Raw genomic sequence first — 19,833 nt, forward strand, 5'->3', positions numbered from 1 at the left:
TTATGTCACAGCCACACTACTTGATTGCTGCAATTTTGCTGTAAGTTTTGAAATACATCAAACTTTCCCCACCTCCTGGCTGTTCTGGATGCTTTGAAGGTTTTAAAGGCTTTAATTATGTATATGTCTGTGGATGGACCACTGCGCATGCAGTCCAGAGCACTGTGTCTCCTCAAGCTGGGAGTCTATGTGATAGTGAGTGCTGTGGGTGCTGGGAATGGAGCTGGGGTCCTCTGCAGGAGCAGCAAGTGCTCTTACTACAGACTGATCTCCCCAGCTCTGTCTGGCTACTCTTAAGTCTTTGTATTTGCATACAAAATTTGGAGTCAGTTTATTCATTTCTGTATAAGACACATCCCAGTAGGTACCCTGACAGGAATTACATCCACTCTGCAGATCAACTGGGATATCATCACCTTGTTATTTTTTTTAAATGATAATTAGTTAATATGTTTATTTAGTATGTGTGCTCTTGCCACAGTTTGGGTGTGGAAGCCAGAGGATAACTTGTGTGTATGTGTGTGTATGTGTGTGTATGTGTGTGTATGTGTGTGTATGTGTGTGGGGGTCAGTTTTCTCCTTCCACCATGAGGGTCCCAGGGACCAAACTCAGGTGGTCAGGCTCAGGGACAAATGTGTTAACCTGCTGTATCATCTCACCAGGGCAACATCATCTCCCTAAAGCAGAACTTTCACTACATAGAAAAGATTCCCCTTTATTAGCAGTTTTAGTTTCTTTCAATATTTTATAGTTTTTTTTCTGCAACTACAACACAAACTGCTTTGCCTTGTTCAATCTGTGCACAGAGATTATAGAAACACAAATGACGCCTGCGCACTGATGCTATGGCTGCAGCCAATGGACCCGTTTCTTAGGTGGGAATGTTCTGTCTTTTCTAGGGCTTTGTCTATTTGCCAACATATTTCTAGTTTCACTTCCTTCTCCCTGATCTGGACGTCCTTCTACACAGACATGCCTGGCCAGCGCTGAGTGGGAGATGCACTTAGTCTTTCTTGACTTTAGGGGAGATGGCCTTTTCCCTGTAACATGTGCTGGCTGTGGGTCTTAGGCTTCTCATCAGGCTCTGGAAGGGGCCTTCTAGTCTAGGCTTACAGAGTGCTTCCCTCATGGTGGAAGGAGAAAACTGACCCCACCACATGCACACACACATTATTCAGTGCTTGATTGTGTGGGATTTCATGAAGTTTTTTTTTTTTTTCTTCCAGGTCTATCAAGGTGACTATGTGTATCTGTCCCTTACTGAATGAAAATGGTATATAATACTGGTTGACTTCACATTGCATTCCTGGGATAAAGCTCACTTAGTTATGATATTGTCCAATTTTGATTTTCTACTGCTGTGACACAACACTGACCAAAAGCAACTCAGGGAGGAAGAAAGGGTTTGTTTGAGATTACGCTTTTCAGTCATTCATTGAGGAAAACCAAGGCAGGAACTCCAGGCAGAAGCCTGAGGCAGAAATTCCGGGAGAATGCTGCGTACTGGCTTGCTCCAGGCTCACATTCAGCTACACTTCTTACATAACCCACCATCGTAGGAATGGTGCCACCCACGGTGGTCCCTCCTACCCCAATCAGCAATCAGCAAATGCTCCACAGACACGCATGCCTACAGGCCATCTGATGGAGGCCATCCTCCAACTGAGGCTTTCTCCACCTCAGACTTATGTCTGTCATATACTCTGGCAGCATACAAGTTTTTAGAGCTTGCCTGCCTGCCTGCCTCCCTCCCTCCCTTCCTTTCACAGGGTTTCCCCATGTTGTTAAATTGTCACAAAACTAACCAGGACAGATATATAATTCCCTCTAACCCTTGCTGAACTCAGGATGTAAAATCCTGCTGGTATCTTCATAAAGGTTCTTGTACTGATAAGGGATACCAGTCTGTTGTGTTTCTATACGTTTATTTGTGCATATATGTGGATACAAATGTGCCAAAGCACATTCATGGAGGTCAGAGGGCAACTTGAGAGATTGAGCTCGTTTTTCAATGTGTGGGTCCTAAGGATTAACTTTGATAGCAAGCACCTTTACTCACTGGGCCTTCATGCTGGCCCTGGTTTTCTTTCTTGCCAAGTCTTTGGTTCAGGTATCAGAGTAGCACTGACTTGGTAGGAATAATGAGAACAGTGGTTCTCTCACTAAGAAGGCGTGATGTTAATTCTTTAAACACTTGATACGATTCACTGTTAAAGCAATGATGCTGAGCTAGCTTATGGTAAGGTTTTATTTATTTACGTTTTTTGTTATAGGCTCACTCTGTACTGCGATTTGTGCTCCCAGGAATTTGTGTTTTTCATACAGGTGACTTAGTTTGGTGGCATATAGTTTTTTTTTTTTAAGAGTATTTGTTCTATTCATTCATTCATTCATTCATTCATTCATTCATTTTTGAGGCAGGCTCTCCCTGTATAGTCTAGGCTGGCCTCAAACTCGAAATCTTCCGGCCTAAGCCTCCCAAGGTGCCAGCAGGGAACACAGGGCTTGTACATCCTTGACCAGAGACTGAGTATGCAGCTTCAAGAGAGATACAGATGGAGCAGAGAGGGAAGAGGAGAACACCCTCCTTCCTAGCCTCATATCTGGGTATGCATTCTTGATTTTAGAGGTCAGAGTTCTCCGTCTGCCTCCATCAGTCTAGCACAAGCCTGATATTTTGCTGGTCTTTTCTTTCTTTCTCTCTCCCTGCCCCCATCTCCCTCAGTGTGTTTCGAGATAGGGTTTCTCTGTGTAGCCTTGGCTGTTCTGGACTTGCTTTGTAAACCAGCTGGCTCACAGCGATCCATCTGCCTCTGCCTCCTGAGTGCTGGGATTGAAGGTGTGCATTACAAGTGCCCAGCTTGGTCTTTTTAAAGAAGCAATGTTCTGTTGATTTTTGTATCACTTATTTCTGCTGTAATCTTTGTTATTTCTCCTTCCTACTTAGCTGTTTTCAAAGTGCTCCATCCTCTTCTTTCTGGGGTGCAACCTAAGGGTACTGACTTGCGATCCCCCTGTGCAATGCTTACAGCTCAGAGCAGCCCACTGAGTGCTGCTTTTGCTGCTGTCCTGGCTGAGTCTTCCAGTGTCCCCTTTGTTTCTCATTATCCCACTGAGCGTGTATTTTCACACATGTGTGAACTCTCCAGGTTTCCTTCTGTGATCACTTCTGTTTTCTACCAACCCCGGACTCTTTAGCTCCTGGTCAGTGTCCTTTATCAAGGCCCTGGTCCTGTGGTCACCTTTCTTGGGGATCCTTATTAGAGGGAACAGAGGGATGTTCTAGGCCTTGCCATTCTCAAGGCCAGAATCTCCTTTCTATGTGACTGGAGAAAAGAGTCGGTATTCTCAGGGTTACCTCAATTTAGCCCAGGCCACTGTTCATCCACACTCCAGTCCTAGCCTATGAGAAGTATGGGAAGTTGGCTCATTTTAGAGACCAACACACAGTCATTATTTCTGAGCAGGTATAAAGCATCACTCCAACAATTCACTTTTTATGTGTAAAACGAATAAACAGAAGTATAAATCAGAGATTTGTTAATGGTTCTTTTGAGCACCTACAGATGCTAGGCAAGAATTTATTTTTAGTTATAATATACCTGAAACGTATGTATATGCTTAGAGTAATAACCCATTTTTCTGGTTGTCATATTTTAGACAACATGAACATTCTGGAATACATCTGTGGTCTCAAAAAATGATTTATAAGATAGTTTCAGGTATTTCTGCCAGCATTTATGTTTTCTCCTTTTTTAATCTAGGCAACTCCATTTCTCTTTTAAGACTGAGTTTAAATGCAATTCCTCCTTACCCACCCCAGCCCTGGGTCTGTAGCACCATCCTACAGCGAACCATGCTTATCTGTTCTGTGTACACCTCTTTCCCAAGGATCTGGACCATGTAGGGCCAACCAACTCCTGGGCAGAGTTCCCTTCAGACTTCCTAGTTCATGGCCCCTTCACCCACTGGCAGTTCCACTAGCTGGCTTGAGAGACCTTGGGATCTGATGGCACAGGTATCAATGTTCCATGTTGTCGCTCCACTGTGACAATCCCTATCTGGCCAGCCCTTTGCTGCCAGCCATGCTGGGAGCCCAGGAGTGGGAAGTGGAGGAACCTCTGGTGTTACAGCGTGAGTGTTGGCCCAGGCCAGGGGACCATGTTCTACCTTCCTACCCTGGCCTGAAAGCCCATTCCTTCCGAGTCTGAGGCTGTCCTGAGTGTTCTTGGCTTAGCACCTGATGACTATGTGCCCATCCATTCCACTGCATCAGAGGGGCCTGAGCTTTGTTCTCCCTCTTCAGACAAGGCTGTTGGATCTTACAGTGACTACCTGGGGATTTGATTTCATTTGATATGTTTTAATTTTCCTAGGGTCACCATTAGAAGTGCAAAGACCCAAGGCAGACCTGTTTAGATAGCATGTAGGTAGTTCCTGACAAGACCAACAAGTAACCAAGAGGAGAGTTAGTCTCCAGACAGAATGCAGGAGGAGCACCAATCAAAAAGCACAGCTGGGCCTGGAGGCACTTGGCACTATGATTTCAAGAGGCCCACGAACACCACTGAGTGTCAAAGCCAAACACATAGTTACATTTAGTGACAGCACCAAGTCAGCTCCGGTACTTTCATAGCCCTAAAGGACATTGGTATATTCAAGTTCAGTTTAGCAACACACTGCAAGCACAGACAAGAATCTTGGTGAAAATGGTAAAGGTCATTTGCGACCCCGTCAGTAGGCTGCCAAGGATACACCTTTCTTTTTAGAATATAAATTTTTCATGGATAGCAGAGACAGTAATAACATTTCTGTTATATAAAGGATCTGTTGGATTCCTGAGGGTACTGGGTACATACGACACCAGGGCCTGGGGTCTTAAGAAGTTCTCCTGAGACTTACACCCTCAGCTAGTTGGCTCCAAGCCACCTAAAGCAGACTGGATTGTCCAGATTTCTGACGGGAGCTCAGTAGTCTGGTTGCCTTGGCTACTCTTCCAGCTGCTGGCCTGTGGGCCGAGCAAGTCTCTCCTTTGGGGTTCTTATGCTCCTGTTTAGTTTTGGTGTCTTCTGCTTGGACATATGGTGACTAACTCTGGCTCTGCCTCACAGCTCCATCTTTGACTCTCAGAGCGGCTCTGACATTCACCTCTGGGGCTTCTGTCCACCTGGGTGTTGATTCATCACTGTCCACTCTCTGCTCTGCTCTGGTCAAGGTTAAGCTGAAGCCAGTAACATGATATGCCACACTAGGATTTGCTACTATTGCATTGTATATGACTTGAAATGTGCCTGAATTGGGCTCCCTTTGCAGGACTTAAAAACATTTATGTGTATGCCCGTGTGTAGATATGTGCATGATGCTGGTTCCTGCTTAGGTCAGAGGCATGGGCTCCAGGTTGTGAGCCACCCAGCCTGGGAATTGAACTTGAGTTCTGTGCAAGACTAGTGCATTATTTTAGTTACTGACCCACCTCTCCAGGCCCTAGTGAAACGTTTTAACCTGACTTTTCTGTAACAATATAAGCTACACACACTAGCATCAGATCCCCAATTCCTGACTGGTTATATTTCCTTACAGAAACTCTGAAAGTCAGATGTAAATGAAACTATGGGAACATTCACAACCTCATAGGCCTCAGATGAATGGAAGCTGCCTACACTGAATGCTAGTACACAGTATGGCAGCTTCACCAATGGGAAGCCCAACTCTGTGACGGGGCCCGGGACTCTGCTTTGCTTGTTTGTTTAATGTGACATTGGGTCTCACTATCATGATAGCCCAGCCCAGTCTCAAACTTACAATCCCCTGCTTCTGCCTCCTGAGTGCTGGGCTTGTGGACCACTGTATGAGGAACACCCTGAACATAGTGACGAGCGACACACACAGGGACAGGCACAGTGAACATAAAACTGACCCATGCTTTCTCTGATGGAGTGATGTACCCTGCCTAAGGCAGTTCATCTGGCTGGTCCTCTCCTTGATGAGATTTGAGAGGCTTGCACTTATTACTGTTGGTGTATGATGTCACCTCAGTTTTAAGATCTACTTGGTTTCAGCTGAAGACAGACTCAAGGTCTACGTTTGCAGAAAGAAGGGTTTTGGAGTAAGCAGGGTTACTAAATTCTATTTTTGTTTTGTCTGAGGGAGAAAGGCTATAAGGAAGAGAATTCCACTTAAGCACAATACTATTATTGTCTTCAGTATGACTCTATAATATTTTCAAGTCTCGTGATTTTGCCCAAATTAAACAAGTAAAATATTTTAAATGTATAATGACCATCTTGTCTTGAAATAAGGAATGGAAACATCTATTTGCCCCTTAAAATCTTCAAACTAGCTCTGTGGTGACATATGTATCCTCAGTGAGGAAGATGTTTTGATGCCCAGGGGCCAGGCACACCAAGAGTGCTGGAACCCAGGAAACGGCTCAGGCTGTGTATTTGACTGGCTAGGCCTGGGCACTTCCCCAAGCAAAACTGGAGGGGAATCTCAGAAACTGGCTTGATTAGGAGGATTCTGATGGGGACAGGATGCTTTTGGAAACCAGGATGACAGAGATATTGATGAGCTATTAGGTCCATGAGGCCCGTCTGATATTTGAGGTAATGGACTCTCCATTTGTTTCAGGATGATGCCTTCATTTCCACACCAACCTGGTTTGCGGCTTGCAGGGGATGTCTGGGCTGGCGGGTGCACACATGAAGGACTTGAGAGCCCTGCGCTCACTGCTGTTGCGGTGTGCATGTGCTTGTCATTTTCCTAGGAGGATCTTTATTTTTTTCTCCCAAATCTCATAACTAGTTATGCAGATGTTTAATTGAGAAGAATTGCTATGAAATTACTGTTTGTTTGTTTTTTTCCTTTCAAACTTTCCTATCTGGACCACTTATTGTCTCCTCTATTTACAAATGTGCTAAACATTATAAAATTTAAGTTTTAAAAACTAAACTTTGCTAGAACGCTGAGGTTTTTGAGGAAGTTACAGTGTGTCGGCTGAGAGCCCTGTACACTGTGTGACTGCTGTCCGGAAGAGCTGAAGTCAGAATAAGGAGCAGAACCAGCTGAGGGAGGCAGAGGAGCTCCAGGGAGGCAGAGGGACAGCGGAAGTTCAGGGGAAGGATGCTCAAAGCAAGAGAACGTAGGAAGAGGCTCCTTACTGGAATACTAGAAGACTCAAGAAGTTAGGGGCAGATTCTCCAGGAAATGCCTTAGGAGGTAATTAATGCTCAACTATTGACCAGAGCTTTGAGCAAGCCCCTCCCCCTCTCATTTTAACTGTGATTTGCTTTGATGGTTAGAACCAGAAAGGCCGATTTGATCCAGCTTGTTTCTATTCCTTCAACTCTGACCCTCCTCTATGAAATGCCTTGCAATGTCTTTTACGGGAGGAGCGATACCGCTTTAATTTCCATCCCCATCCCCATCTGGTCAGGACGAGGATCAATTAATAATATCATGTTTTGTCTTCAGGGCCTCTGACATCCCTGAGGACCAGCCTGTGGGACAGTGTCATCACAGCGCTTCTCAGCCCGGATGGGGACAGCAGGATCCAGGACAAGGCCAGCTCGTGTAACACAGCTCAGAGCATACCACACAACTTGCTTCGAGGATGTTGGGCATTGTGCTTCATTAGGAAACAAAATATAAGCTTTCCACACCATTAGGGATGACTTTAGGAGTGGAAAGCACATAAGACGATGCCTCACCTCATCAACAATGCACTGCAGAAGCTGGAGAGGCTGCGATGGGGAAGAAGAGAGGGAAAGTATTAGCCTGTGTGCAATATCTTTACAGTGGAGTGGAAAGAAAAAAATCATTAATGCAATAAAATATAGCAAGATTAATCAACAACAGCAAACTCTTATAAAAACATGGATGCTCAGGACGTCCTATTATTTCTAATGGTACCTAATCTAATACAGGCAGTTAAAGGTTTGCATTTTCTTCAAAATGCAATTTGCTAAGTTTAAAACAAGGCATTCAAGCATGCAGAGGGAGCAGCCATCAGGAAAAAGAAAAGTGAATTTTTTTTCTGAACTCATAAAGCTTACCATTAAAGATCCCTGGTTTTTCTGAATCTGAAAAAAGGCAATATGTAATTAGCATGTCATAATCAAAATGACTCACTTGGACACATTATGATCACTGAGAGAAAATTATTGCATTGCTGGTGGCAATTTGTGGGCATGTGTTAACACAATTTACATAATGAAAATACACAAATGTTAATAGCTCGCTTCTCATTTATAGGCGAAAGTCAGCAGAATGTTAATTTCACACAACACTTTTTAGTACCCTCCAGGTTGTATTAGAATAGGGAGAAAAACCATAATCCATTTCAAAAGGCTGTTTACGATTCAGATATAAATAATGTTTTATATTGCTAGATTGTGAACACTGGGCTTAATGTTGCAATCATTGCTAATGTTATGAAGCTCACTCTTTTTAAATTAAAAACCGATTTATTTAAAATTGAAATTAAATCATAGTCAGAAATTAGAATTTTGGATTCCTGCCAGTGTCTGCTCACAATCCCCTATTTTGTGAAGAAAACTTTAATTATGTGGTTGAAGTGTTTGCCTGGAACTAAGGAGTGGGGTAAAAGTCTACCCTTCTCAAAGTTCTTTTGGACTGCTTCTCCAGCAGCAAGGCTCTCTGGGAAAAATCAAATGCATGAAGTTTTATAACACTTTGCTAGGGTGCCTGTTTCCACTCAGCGTTCTGTGGGCAGGCTGCTCACATCTAACACAGACAGTTAACCAAATGTGACAAGATCAGTCAACTTCAACTTACTAGTCAAAACATTAAACACATCGGTGTGTCGTCACCCCACCCCACATCTACAGTTAGTGTACACAAATCTAACGGAAATGTGGTCCTGGTTCCTGCATTCTGTAAGCAGAACACTTTTAGGAACTAAAGGCTTCCGGGACAGCTCAGTGGTTTTCTGGGTTAGATGGCATAAGTAATAGCTCAATGTTTGCTGTAGTGCTGGGAAACCAAACTGGGGCCTCAGACAGGCTGGGCAGATGTTCTACCACAGGGCCCTTTACGTGCTCTTAGTGGTACCGCCTGTGTGTGTAGTATGCATGTGTGTACGTGTTGTGCACGCTAGAGGCTGATGTTGGGTGTCTTCCTCTATTGCTCCCCATCTTATTTTCTGAGACGGGATCTCTCACTGAACCGTGAACTCCCCGTGTCAGCTAAGCTGGTTTGGCCAACAAGATCCTGGAAGACATTTGTCTCTGCCCAACCAGCATTAAGACTGAATGTTACAGGTGTGTGGCCAGCACATAGCTTTTACATGGGTGCTAGGGTTTTGAATTCAGGTCCTCATGCAGCAAGTCCGCCAGCCACTGAAGCAACTCTTCGGCCCCTTACCAATACATGACAAGTTCTTTCCTACACATACTCATTTGACCAGCACAGCCAACCTTAAGGTGTGCAGGGGTGGCAATCTGTGTTCTTGGATGAGGAAACCCGCCCTCCTGGAAGACAGGGCAGGCTCAGGTCACAGGCCCAGGTTTGGTGATGACAAGCCTTCCCAGCATTCCTTTACCTGCCTATAAGCACAGGATTCCTTAAAAAACAAGGGGCTTTCATATTTTTAACTTGCATGGTATGAAAGACTATAGTCCATGGTCTGTGGCCTGCGCTTCCGAGGGTGGGTGCTGTCTGTCTGATTTTCTTCTGCATCAGTGTGGCTCATCAGCAGTCTTTCCTCCCTGCTCCCAAGTCTTGCCATGAAGCCCAGGCTAGCCTAGAAATCCCTATCTTCCTGCGCAGCTCCTCCTGGGACTACAGGTGTTTTAGACGGTATTGCCATGCTCTAGCCCAACTGACCAAGTGGCCTGCCTATCTTTCAGTCCCCACAATGGGAAGTAGTTCCAGGCTGCCTGGTTCTCAGTCTTCACTGCCAGTGCCCGCCTGACGTTACCCTCAAGTGCTGCCCATCTGGTTCCTCTAGTCAGAAGCACTCCTGGCAAGGCTGGCAAGGCAGAGACTCAGTCTACGCGGGGAGGCTGAGCTGCTTACTCCTTAAGACTGCTGAGAAATTTAGTAAAAATCTCCAAGAGCCAGGTCCCTTCTCCTATTGTGTTCACTTCTTTTGTTTCTTCCAAGCACACATGGGCAGCCCTGTGTTAGTATTAAGAAGATATATCCACTTCTTTAGCTGAGCTGTCTGTAATGGACAGGGCATTAGCAATCCATTGTTGACATCAAAGAGCAGGTTTTCTCATAGATTTCTGAGAGTGGGGAGATTCAAGACTCTTTGAGAAAAAGGTGGTAAAAATTCTATGAGATGCCTTGAAATAAGGTTAGGGTTGGTTTATGGTACTATCTTCAGGAACATGAGTTTTGTGATGAAGAGTGTCAAATGGGGAATAGTTCCTCATGACCTGGACCTTACAGAAGGTCTCACATTGGAAGCAGAACACCTTAAAGACACCTTAAGATCACACTACACTGATTGGGCAAGCGAGGTGAGTCACTCACTAAAGGCACTTGCCAACAAGCCTGATGATCTAAGTTTGATCCTCAGATTCCTCATGGTGGAATGAGAAAACCCACTCTGGAACTTTACCTCTGACCCTCTGTCGTCCACGTGCTCACTGTGGCACATGTATGCCCTCCCCCCTACAAATAAGTAAATATAATTAAAAACTGTCCTATATTAAGGCTTGCTACAAGAAAGAGAGGGATGATGACTGCCCCCCCCCTTTCTTTTTACATTTTTCTTATGATGTAATGACACAGTTTTGCCCAAGATCTTAGAGATGCCATGCCAGGGTTTTATTACAGTCTTGATAGCAACATACGACAGGATGTCAACTTCATGCATTTTGTATTAAGGTAGCAGAGCCAGAACCTGAAATTGATTCAAAATGCTTATGGTACTCAATTACTTCTGAACATTGTTACACAATGCAGTGACTTATGCCTTCCATTTCACATGGGCCTGATGCGATGATGCAACATCATCATAATTGATTCATTTTCTCAATTAAATAAAGCTACTGTGCTTTTCTTTATAGGAGTGCCACGCAGACCATGGAGTTAGATGTATTATCTCCTTCCCCTGCCTCAGAAATATTGCCTTAAAGGCTATGTTCTGTTCCTCTGTTAATTCCACCAGAAAAATTTAATGCTGCAGTCATATTTTTCAAGTTCTGAGCTGCCACGCGCATGACTGTATTTATATTAGGCATATTTTTCACTGCTAAACTCTTTGTTGTTTACCTTTTTCAAGATCATATTACTGTCTGGGCACAGTGACTATAAAATAGATCTGAACCAAGTCAACCTCTAGCCCTGACTCTGTTTTTGTGCACAGTTCATGTAAAACCGAAGCCTTTGTTTTATTGCACATTAAAAGTAGTACTGACTCGGTGTAAAATACCAGCTTCATGGACACCTATCTTTACTCTGAGTCTGCCTTTCCAAAGGCCGGACTGTGAGAGCAGAGTTGAGAGGCGCACGGCCGTGTTAGCATTGATGTACAGCTGGCTCCTGACAGCACCTCCGACCCTCTTTATAACCAGCTTGCTTAAGCCCGTGCTCCTGCCTGCGCGTTTTGCTTGTGCCGGGTGACTTCCGTGGCTGACTAGGACTCAGGGACAAGGACCAGAATGTAACTGCTCCAGACAAACACTTCGCTCATCACGCTCTAGAACTAGTGCTGTTTTGATAGATTAATGAGATGAACCTCCTTCCTTTCCGAGCATTTTTTCCCCCTTCTTCTTTTGTCAGTTGTCAGATCCAAGATTTAAAGCCCCACTAATAGGCGAGTTAGGCCTCCTTCTGATGTAAGACAGACCCTCATATGTTTAAACAGGATGAATGACTTGGGGGCAGCTACAAGTACCAGCCGGGCTTTGCCGACTGCATTAACATTTGTCACATCTTTCTATGCAAGAGCCATACAGGTGGCAATTAGAAAGCCTATAACATGACTCATGACTTTGTAAAGTGAGTCTGGGAAAGCAATTGTTAATGCAAAAGCTCAGCTACTTGTCAATGGTGCTGGCGCTAAATGACAATTTCAGGAGTTTCTCTTTCTGCTCCCCCCTCTGCACACAATGGCAAAACAGACCTCGCCAGCAGGCCTTTCACATCATATTCCGAGGCGCAATCAGGAAACCAGAGTGAATCCACTCTGGAGCTGAGGGAAGACACCAGCTAGGCCTTCATTTCCCCTCTGAAGTGATGACTTGCCCTGCAGCTCTTGTCGGAGAGATTTATGTGTGACCCGGGTCACATCTTCCAATATCAGTTGACAAATTTTCTCTTTACATATTTACTGCTTTTCAAGCTTGTGCTATTTTCTCTTAGATAGAAAAAAAAAAGGAAGTCTGAAATTACATGGTATGGCTGGAATTTTTAAAGACTAGCAGCTTCGTTTCGTGTGTCTTGAGCCAAATTCCAGCCCTCAGTGTTCAACTCTGTTCTTTTTACATTTTAACCCAAATGTAAGGATCCTTAGATGCTCTAAAGAAACTCTTTTCAAATCCGACATCATGTGAAGCTACAGCCTCAGCTCAGCCTACAGCGATTACGGTGAATCAGGGTTTTATTTTCTATGTGGACGAATTAAGACCTAGAGAAAATTTTCATGCGGGTAGGACCTCAGAGCTGCTCAAGTTTGATGGAATTCCTTATGGAAGTCGAGGCTCGGAGAGGAGCAGTGTTCAAGGCCGCAGACACAGCCTGGCCTGACAGCCTGCTCAGGAGGCTGCCTCCCGGGGGAAACGCCTGCACCTGAGGACTAGAAAGATCCATGGCATTCCTGCCAGATACCCATTGCCTCAAAACCCTCCTCCTGCACTGAGCTGTAGACCACTGTTTGCACAGTTCAAGGGCCAAACAAGAGACTCCCGAAGCCTCTCTGAAGATGGTGCTTGCCACTCAGGAGCCGTGCCTGCCGCCTATGCCAGGGAGACACCGCCCAGATGCTGAGGGGACGAGCCATCTCCAATCTATTATAGATTATGAGGCTTTGCTGTAAGGATACAATTTACTTCCATAAGCTTTAACCTGGTGCCCTGCACCACTAAAAGTGTATCATGCACCACCAAGGGCTTCTCAATGACTGTTTTACAAAAAGAAAGAGTGAAATTTACTAGGCCTACTCATCAGTGGGGATGTTGATAAAGTGCCGTTTCCCCTGAAGGCAATACAAGACAAAGTAAGTGGGCACATACATAGTTTCTAGTGAGCTGACAGACAAGCGTGGCATCACTGCTCGTCCTCTCTCCCCAGGACACTGGCCTTTCTCCTTGTTGCAGTTCTTATCTCTCTCATAAGACTACGCTATATCTTATATAGGTCTAAAACAAACGCTAAGTCCTAAGTGAAGTTACCAGGCACGGCAGGGCAGAATGTCACTAAAATACCACAGTCTAAGATCCGCTTTCGCAGGCTGGGTGTGGTGGCACATGCTTTTAAAATGTGCATTCAAAGTCATTCAGGGCTACACATTGAGAAACCCTCTTCCCATGTATGTATGTGCGTGTATAAGTATGTATGTATGCACACTATGTATGCAAACACTGCTTGAATAAGTGATTAAAACAAAGTTTAAAACAAGGTATTCAATTCAGTTTAAGATCTAGTCTCTGTCCCTTCTCTGGCCCACAGCTCAGACTGCAGCCTGGCTGTGTTTGGGAGCCACCATTTTTGAGAAGAAAAAACTAGCTAGCCAACAGCCGGGTGTGACAGAAAGGCTCCGAGCTGCCTTGAGGAGGGCACAGCTCAGATGGGGTCAGACAGAAAAATCACCAAGGCCATAAATTAGATCACTTGGCTCTTGCCGCTTCCCAAGGATCAAGGACAGTGCACCTCTACACAGAACACAACAGCTGGAGCAGCGAGTGCGGGGCAGCATCACTCATCCGCTGGGGCGGCCAGGCAGAGCAGGAGGAAGGACTGCTTGCCGCTCTCCTCTCTACCCTTTGCGTTTTTCACACTGACACAGCTCATGTCCCACTCCACAGACATGGAGAGCAGCCACAGGAAACCCTGTGTGGGCAAACACTCACTTAACGTTTTGACACGGGATTGCAATTGGAAATAAACAGACCGGAATCATATGATGAATCTGTTTGCTGGTGGTACAGGCCTGACCAGCATGTCCATCAAGTATCTATTAGGTATCTAGCTTTGAGAAGATTTTAGAGATTTTTCTGTCTCTAACTTTAGTTCCCCTTTCTTCTGTAATGGGATGAGTTTGTGTGAATCTAGCTTAAGATCACCAGAGTGCGTGCGTGCGTGCGTGCGTGTGCGTGTGTGTGTGTGTGTGTGTGTAGATTGTGATGTAGGAGATGCAATTTTCCTGAGCAAGGGTCTTTGGATGACACCAGTCTTATGGTCAAATAACCCTGATCCAGTGACGATGTTAGAAAGGGTGTTTCTGAATCTATCTTCTAATTTGCCTCTAGGTCAGATTAACCACCCCACCATGCCCCACCCCCACCCATGCTGTGGAACCCAAGTGTCACTGGTTCACCTGGTCTATCTTGGGCATACGGAGCCATTGGGAAGTTTCCTTGTTTCCTTCCTTCCTGAATGGAACTTAGGGTTGCACTGTCTTCATAACAAAATGTGTGCTCTGAACTGGATCACGAGCCCGTTATAACTCCCAGTCCACGCAGCTTGCATCCTAACAGGCAGCACTCTCTTAGCTCACTGCGACACTTAAGCTACAGCACAATCTCCTTGTAGTTTTAGCCTTTTCCAGAAAGTGGGCTTAGTCTGCCTACCACAGCCACCCTGCTTCCTGTCCCGACACACAGAGGCTCCTCACCCTTCCCGTACTGTGTCACCTGGTGGGGCTGGTGCTGCCATGTTTCCTGTATAAGCTTATTGAGTATTAGGACGACGGCTCATTACAGTTTCAGGATCTATTAGCACAGGCGGCTGTTAGAAAGTTCTTCTGCAAGCCCAAATTAATCTTCTTAAAGGTAAGCCCATGGCCCTTGAGCTGTGGTGAGCACAACTGATTTCAGTTCCTTACACGTTTGGAGACAGAGGCCATGTCTTCATCATCTTGTGGGCTGAGCAAGTACACTGGCTTCCCTCCCCAGGATCAGCTGCAGCTCTGGGTGCCATCACCCTCTTCCTCCTCCTCCAGCAATGGCCACATGCTCCATCCCCCCAGTCCCTTCCCCTTCATCAAGATGAGCCCATGTGAGCTAGCAGGTGGGGCCTGAGATCAGGCCCGAGTTATCAAGATATGTACATGGTCACAGCGAGTTAAACAGCCTTCAGATGCTGATGGGGAAACAGTTGCCTGTCCAGCAGAAGCCACAGCCAGACTAGGAAGAGAGCTACGAGCTGGGTGTGGTGGTGCACACCTTTAATCTCAGAGGCAGTCAGATCTCTGAGTTTGAGGCTAGCCTGATCTACATAGGAGTTCCGGGACAGCCAAGGCTAATATGTTTGTCAATAGGTAAGCCAATTGTCACTGGCTAGATCTAGCTTTCCCCAAACCAGCAAGCCCAGGCTTTTGGTTCAGTAAATTCCTCTGTGATTAATGTGACTCTGAGTTGGGTTTGTAAAAAAAAGTTGCCTGAAGACCAGCCATGATTTTACATGCTGTCATTTGTGGCCAGCTTCCTCCAATTGTTCCTCTATGTATGGCAGCCGGCCCTGCCCCATCCACCTGGCTGGTTCAGGACTCTCAGTAGAAACCTGAAAACATACTCATTATTTGTTTTTCTGTACAGCCCCAATAAACCTGCATCTTCCCCTTAAAGGGCTTGTTTTAGGCACAGGATTGCCAGTGTCACTCTTCCTGTACTTTGGGATCCTCACTAAGAATGAATGTTCCCTGAGTGCGGCACTGTGGCACCTAACAGTTGATCTGATAACTGTTGCTAAGTGACTGGCAGGCAGGTAGTACATACAGCACAAAGGTTTTATTTGTACCCAGAATGTGACAAAATGGGGTGGCATGGGACTCCAGCAGGCCTATGGTTCCATAGTTGTATGCTTAGAACAATTTTTTTTTTCAATTTTCCACTTCATATCTTGGCCTGCAGTTGACTGAAGGCAGAGACCAAAAGGATGCATAGAGGGGAGAGACTATCAAAAGGTCCTCATGAAACAGGGTACCTCTGAATACACACACGCTTTGCCTTGATGGCTTAGCTCACTGTTCTGGATCCTGTATCAGAGACTCACGGGTTCTTGGCAGCCATGGCTTATAATCGTCTCAACTGAGAGAAAAATAAAATGTAAAAAGTGCTACTTTATCTGTGCTCTGTGTCTCTGTGTCTCATACAGACATAGTATTGAAGGATGCTTAGCTCGTTAGAGACCCTGGACAGGTCTGAAGAAGCCGCTGTTTATGCCTCTCCCTTGGGACAAACTATAGGAGGAGCCTTTTGTTTGGTTGAGATGACAGCTGACAGCCCTACAGCAACACAGACTTCTGGGATCTGAAAGAGTATCAAAGGGTTTTGAATACTACGTAGCTCCTACCTGTTCCTGGTCCTTTAAACCCTTCCTCCCCTACACCTGTAATGACCTAACGACTGTCTGGATTTGTCTGGTAAAGGGGTGTTTACTGCTCTCTTCCCGTTCCCTCCATCCCTTGCAGCCGCTGGACTCTCCTGGACCAACACTCTAGAGAAAACAAACATGTCTCTCGCAAGGACTTGTCCTGCAGGCCACAGGACAGTCAGGGCAGAGTGGGTGGAGGAGATGAGGGAGCACGGGGAGAAGGCAAGACGGTGAATGGGGAGTCTCGGGGTCTGAGTTTGATTCTTGACTCTTTCTAAATGCAAAATTGGTTTTGCCAACAGGTAAACAAGTAAACTTGAGGCAAATAATCACTTCACTGATTTCATTTATATCTGTCAAGCAGTCTCTATGCCAGACTCTAGAACTGGGAGGCAGGTGAGACACAACTGCTGGACCCCAAAGGTGACTGACTTATTAAAGCTCCCTGAAATTAGCGGAGAGCTAAGACTTAAGAACAGAGTTTGACTTTCTTCTAATTGTCACTCAACACTGGGACAAAACACAGCTACCTAGGACTGAAGAGTTGGCTCAGTGAGCGTATTTGTTGCTCTTGCAGAGGAGCCAGGGGTTGGCTCCCAGAACCCACATGGATGTTCCAGGGACCTGACGCCGTCTCCTGATCTCCTCAGGCACCAGGCACGCTCATGGTGCAGATATATGTGCTGGCAAAACATTCATACACATCTTTTTAAAAGGTCATCTTCTTAAGCTCACAGCTTCCTGTAGTTTTGTGCTTTGCCCAGGGTTCTGTAGGTTTCTAAGATCTTTCTTCCACCTCATACCACCCTGGTTATGCTTTTAGGCACCTAAGGAAAGGTTGTTTCCTCAGCCTAGGCGCTAGGCATCACATCTGACTGTACTAAGCCCCCACGTGTTTGACATCACTCGTTGGCTTGCTGAGCTTGAGATAGCTTCAACATGCTATGCTCCTCATTGCTCTGGCGAATGAAATGCAAAATACATGTGGAGCAGAGTCACAGGACTAAGCCTAATTTTTGTTTCGGAGTTCCAGTTCATTCTTTTCAATCCATTCCAAGGGGGACAGCAAGGAGAAGGTTGCAGATGGTGCTCACCTTATTCCATTCCTTTAGAGAATGAACACACATTCGCAGACGATCCGATCCAGCAGAAATGCCCCAGTGAGTGGCTAGGGCTGGGCGGTGTCCTATGCGTTCTACACACTGCGTTCCCAGGGGACTACTCCCGGCACCTTCCGGAAGAGGGGATTAAGGCCCGAGAAGGAAGTGTCAAAGGGCTAGTAAGAAAGGCCAGGACCAGAGGTCAGGATAGCCTTGCCTGTGCTTGGGTGGACGTCATACACCAAGGATGACATACAGTGTCACCTGGGTTGGTGAGTATCATTTGTTGCCTCTGGTTCTCTCTGGCCAGGAGTCTCTAGCTAATAAGGAGACAAACAGCTGTCTAGAACAGGGCATGAAGGAAGGCCTCTGGCTGGAAACTTGGTTTTGCTTATGGCATTTTTCCCAACTGGATCTAGCGCTATACAGAAGGTCTCCTCGGGCCACAAGGCAGTGCTGCAACCTATTTCCGCTCAGGATTAAAACAAGCTTTATCTCTTACTTTAGCCTACGTACCCCCCTGTGTCTGGAGACGCACAGCTTCCCTGTAGGGCAATTCTACTGCTTGACGGTCACTACATGCAGACATGGAGGTACAGCCTAATAGAGTGCACACTTGGCCCTAATTGGTTGCCCTGGTTCCCCCCCAATCCTTCAGAGCTGACACCTTGGCTCTGTATAAACGCCCTGTCTTTGCTCCCCTTCGTTTCTGGCTGTCCTTCAGCAATCCTCAGGCCTGAACTGTGTCAGTTCTTTGCTCCTTTAGAGACTTGCTGGTTTTCCAATGAACTCTCCTTGTCTGCTTTATCGGCACTAAAAAGGGTTGGGTTCTTAGGATCATTAACATTTTAGTTGAAGAAAATTCTCCAACACCCCAGGCATTAATCCAGAACTGTTAAACAGTTAAAAGTAATCTGTGTTGCAGCAAAGCTTGGCCGGCTCTGCCACCTTTTAACTGGGATGCCAATGAGCTCCCAGCTCCAAATCCACCCCAGGTTCTCCATGTGGAATATGATGATGAGCAGCACAATTGAGAACAATAAATGCTGATGTCTTTGCTGTTGCTGCTGCTGCGACCACTTTCCCGCCAGGGATCCTTATCCAGTCAGCAATTACCTGGCAGGCAGGGAGCATCCTGGGACAGTAATTCCCACTTCTGTAGCCACCCGAGGTGGAGGCGGTGCTCGATGGCTGGATGTGTAAAATAAGAGTGTGGCTATTTGGGATCAAAGCCTCTGGGCACCTCACTGTGCTCCTGTCCCCACCCTCCTCCAGACAAGAACAAGACACTCAACTGGGAAGAGAGAGGAGCCCTGCAAGTCACTTAATGGCCGTGGCTCCCACTCCATCCCCTGCAAAATGAAAGCTAGATAAGGTCTTCTTGTGCCTTAAACTCTAGGATTCCTTGAGGTAGCGACAACCAAGGGGCAAGAGTAGAAATCGCTCTGGAGTCTAAGAGGGAGACAAGATGGCAAAGCCGTCAACTGGGAGCCACAGTGGGACATCAAGGTCATTGCTCTACAGTTCAATCCTATTTCTAGGCTGATTATTAAAAAAACTGCAAAAGAACCATGGTCCCAGTTACTAGACTACAGATGGCTCGATTCTATATATAATTCTGTGTATTATGACTGTGAATGATAAATTGTAACTCAAAAGAGGAGGACTGGACAGGAAGGCTCTGGTGGGATCAGAGAAGTAATTCATTTCAGTCCAACCTGGCACGAGACACAGTCATATATTTTCAGAGCTACATAGGCAAATCCCTGAAGTACTTTCTGGAAATATAAATAATACCACCATTGCCTTGGTCTGGTTAACCACCGTACACTTTTCAAAGTGCCTTCTTAGGCCTTGGCTCATTTGGTTGTGATAATTCCTTCCTAGGAGCCTAGAAACTGTCCCGTAACGTGTCAAATCAAATTCATACAACGTAGGGAGAAGCTCTCAGGCCTGTGGCCAGTGTCCTCAGGGACACTGGATCTGGAAATACAAACCCTTCCAGCCTCAGACAGGCTCCTTGCCACCTCCAAGGGACTCGTGACAACGACACGATCAACTATACCCGCACACACTTCCTTCTCCCTCCTGCAGGTCTAGCATTACAACTCACCCAGGGACTCTGCTCAGCAGGGGAAATGGAAGTGACCATAGCTACTCTTTGGTGAATGCTCCTTTTGATTTGGGGCTTCAGTGGTCCTTTGCCATTCTTATAGATGCCTTACC

At 45.8% G+C, this 19,833-nt stretch overlaps 1 protein-coding gene across 8 annotated transcripts in view; it reads right to left on the minus strand.

The window, feature by feature from the left end:
• Window positions 1–19,833, minus strand: part of MAP2K5 (mitogen-activated protein kinase kinase 5) — a 223,792-nt gene that overhangs the window by 48,416 nt on the left and 155,543 nt on the right. For 4 of the 8 annotated variants that reach the window (XM_084781426.1, XM_084781423.1, XM_084781421.1 and 1 more), the window contains 2 exons: window positions 8,056–8,082; window positions 7,711–7,743 (listed from right to left, as the gene is read on the minus strand). The exons of 2 other annotated variants lie outside the window; for them this stretch is intronic. In XM_084781426.1, the coding sequence (XP_084637552.1) occupies window positions 7,711–7,743; window positions 8,056–8,082 (60 nt within the window). The remainder of the gene's footprint in view (window positions 1–7,710; window positions 7,744–8,055; window positions 8,083–19,833) is intronic. 2 more of the 8 variants (XM_084781427.1, XM_084781422.1) reach the window with 1 other exon arrangement.

The sequence above is a fragment of the Acomys minous genome, assembly GCF_964271855.1.
Source record: "Acomys minous genome assembly, chromosome: 5".
Lineage (NCBI taxonomy): Eukaryota > Metazoa > Chordata > Mammalia > Rodentia > Muridae > Acomys > Acomys minous.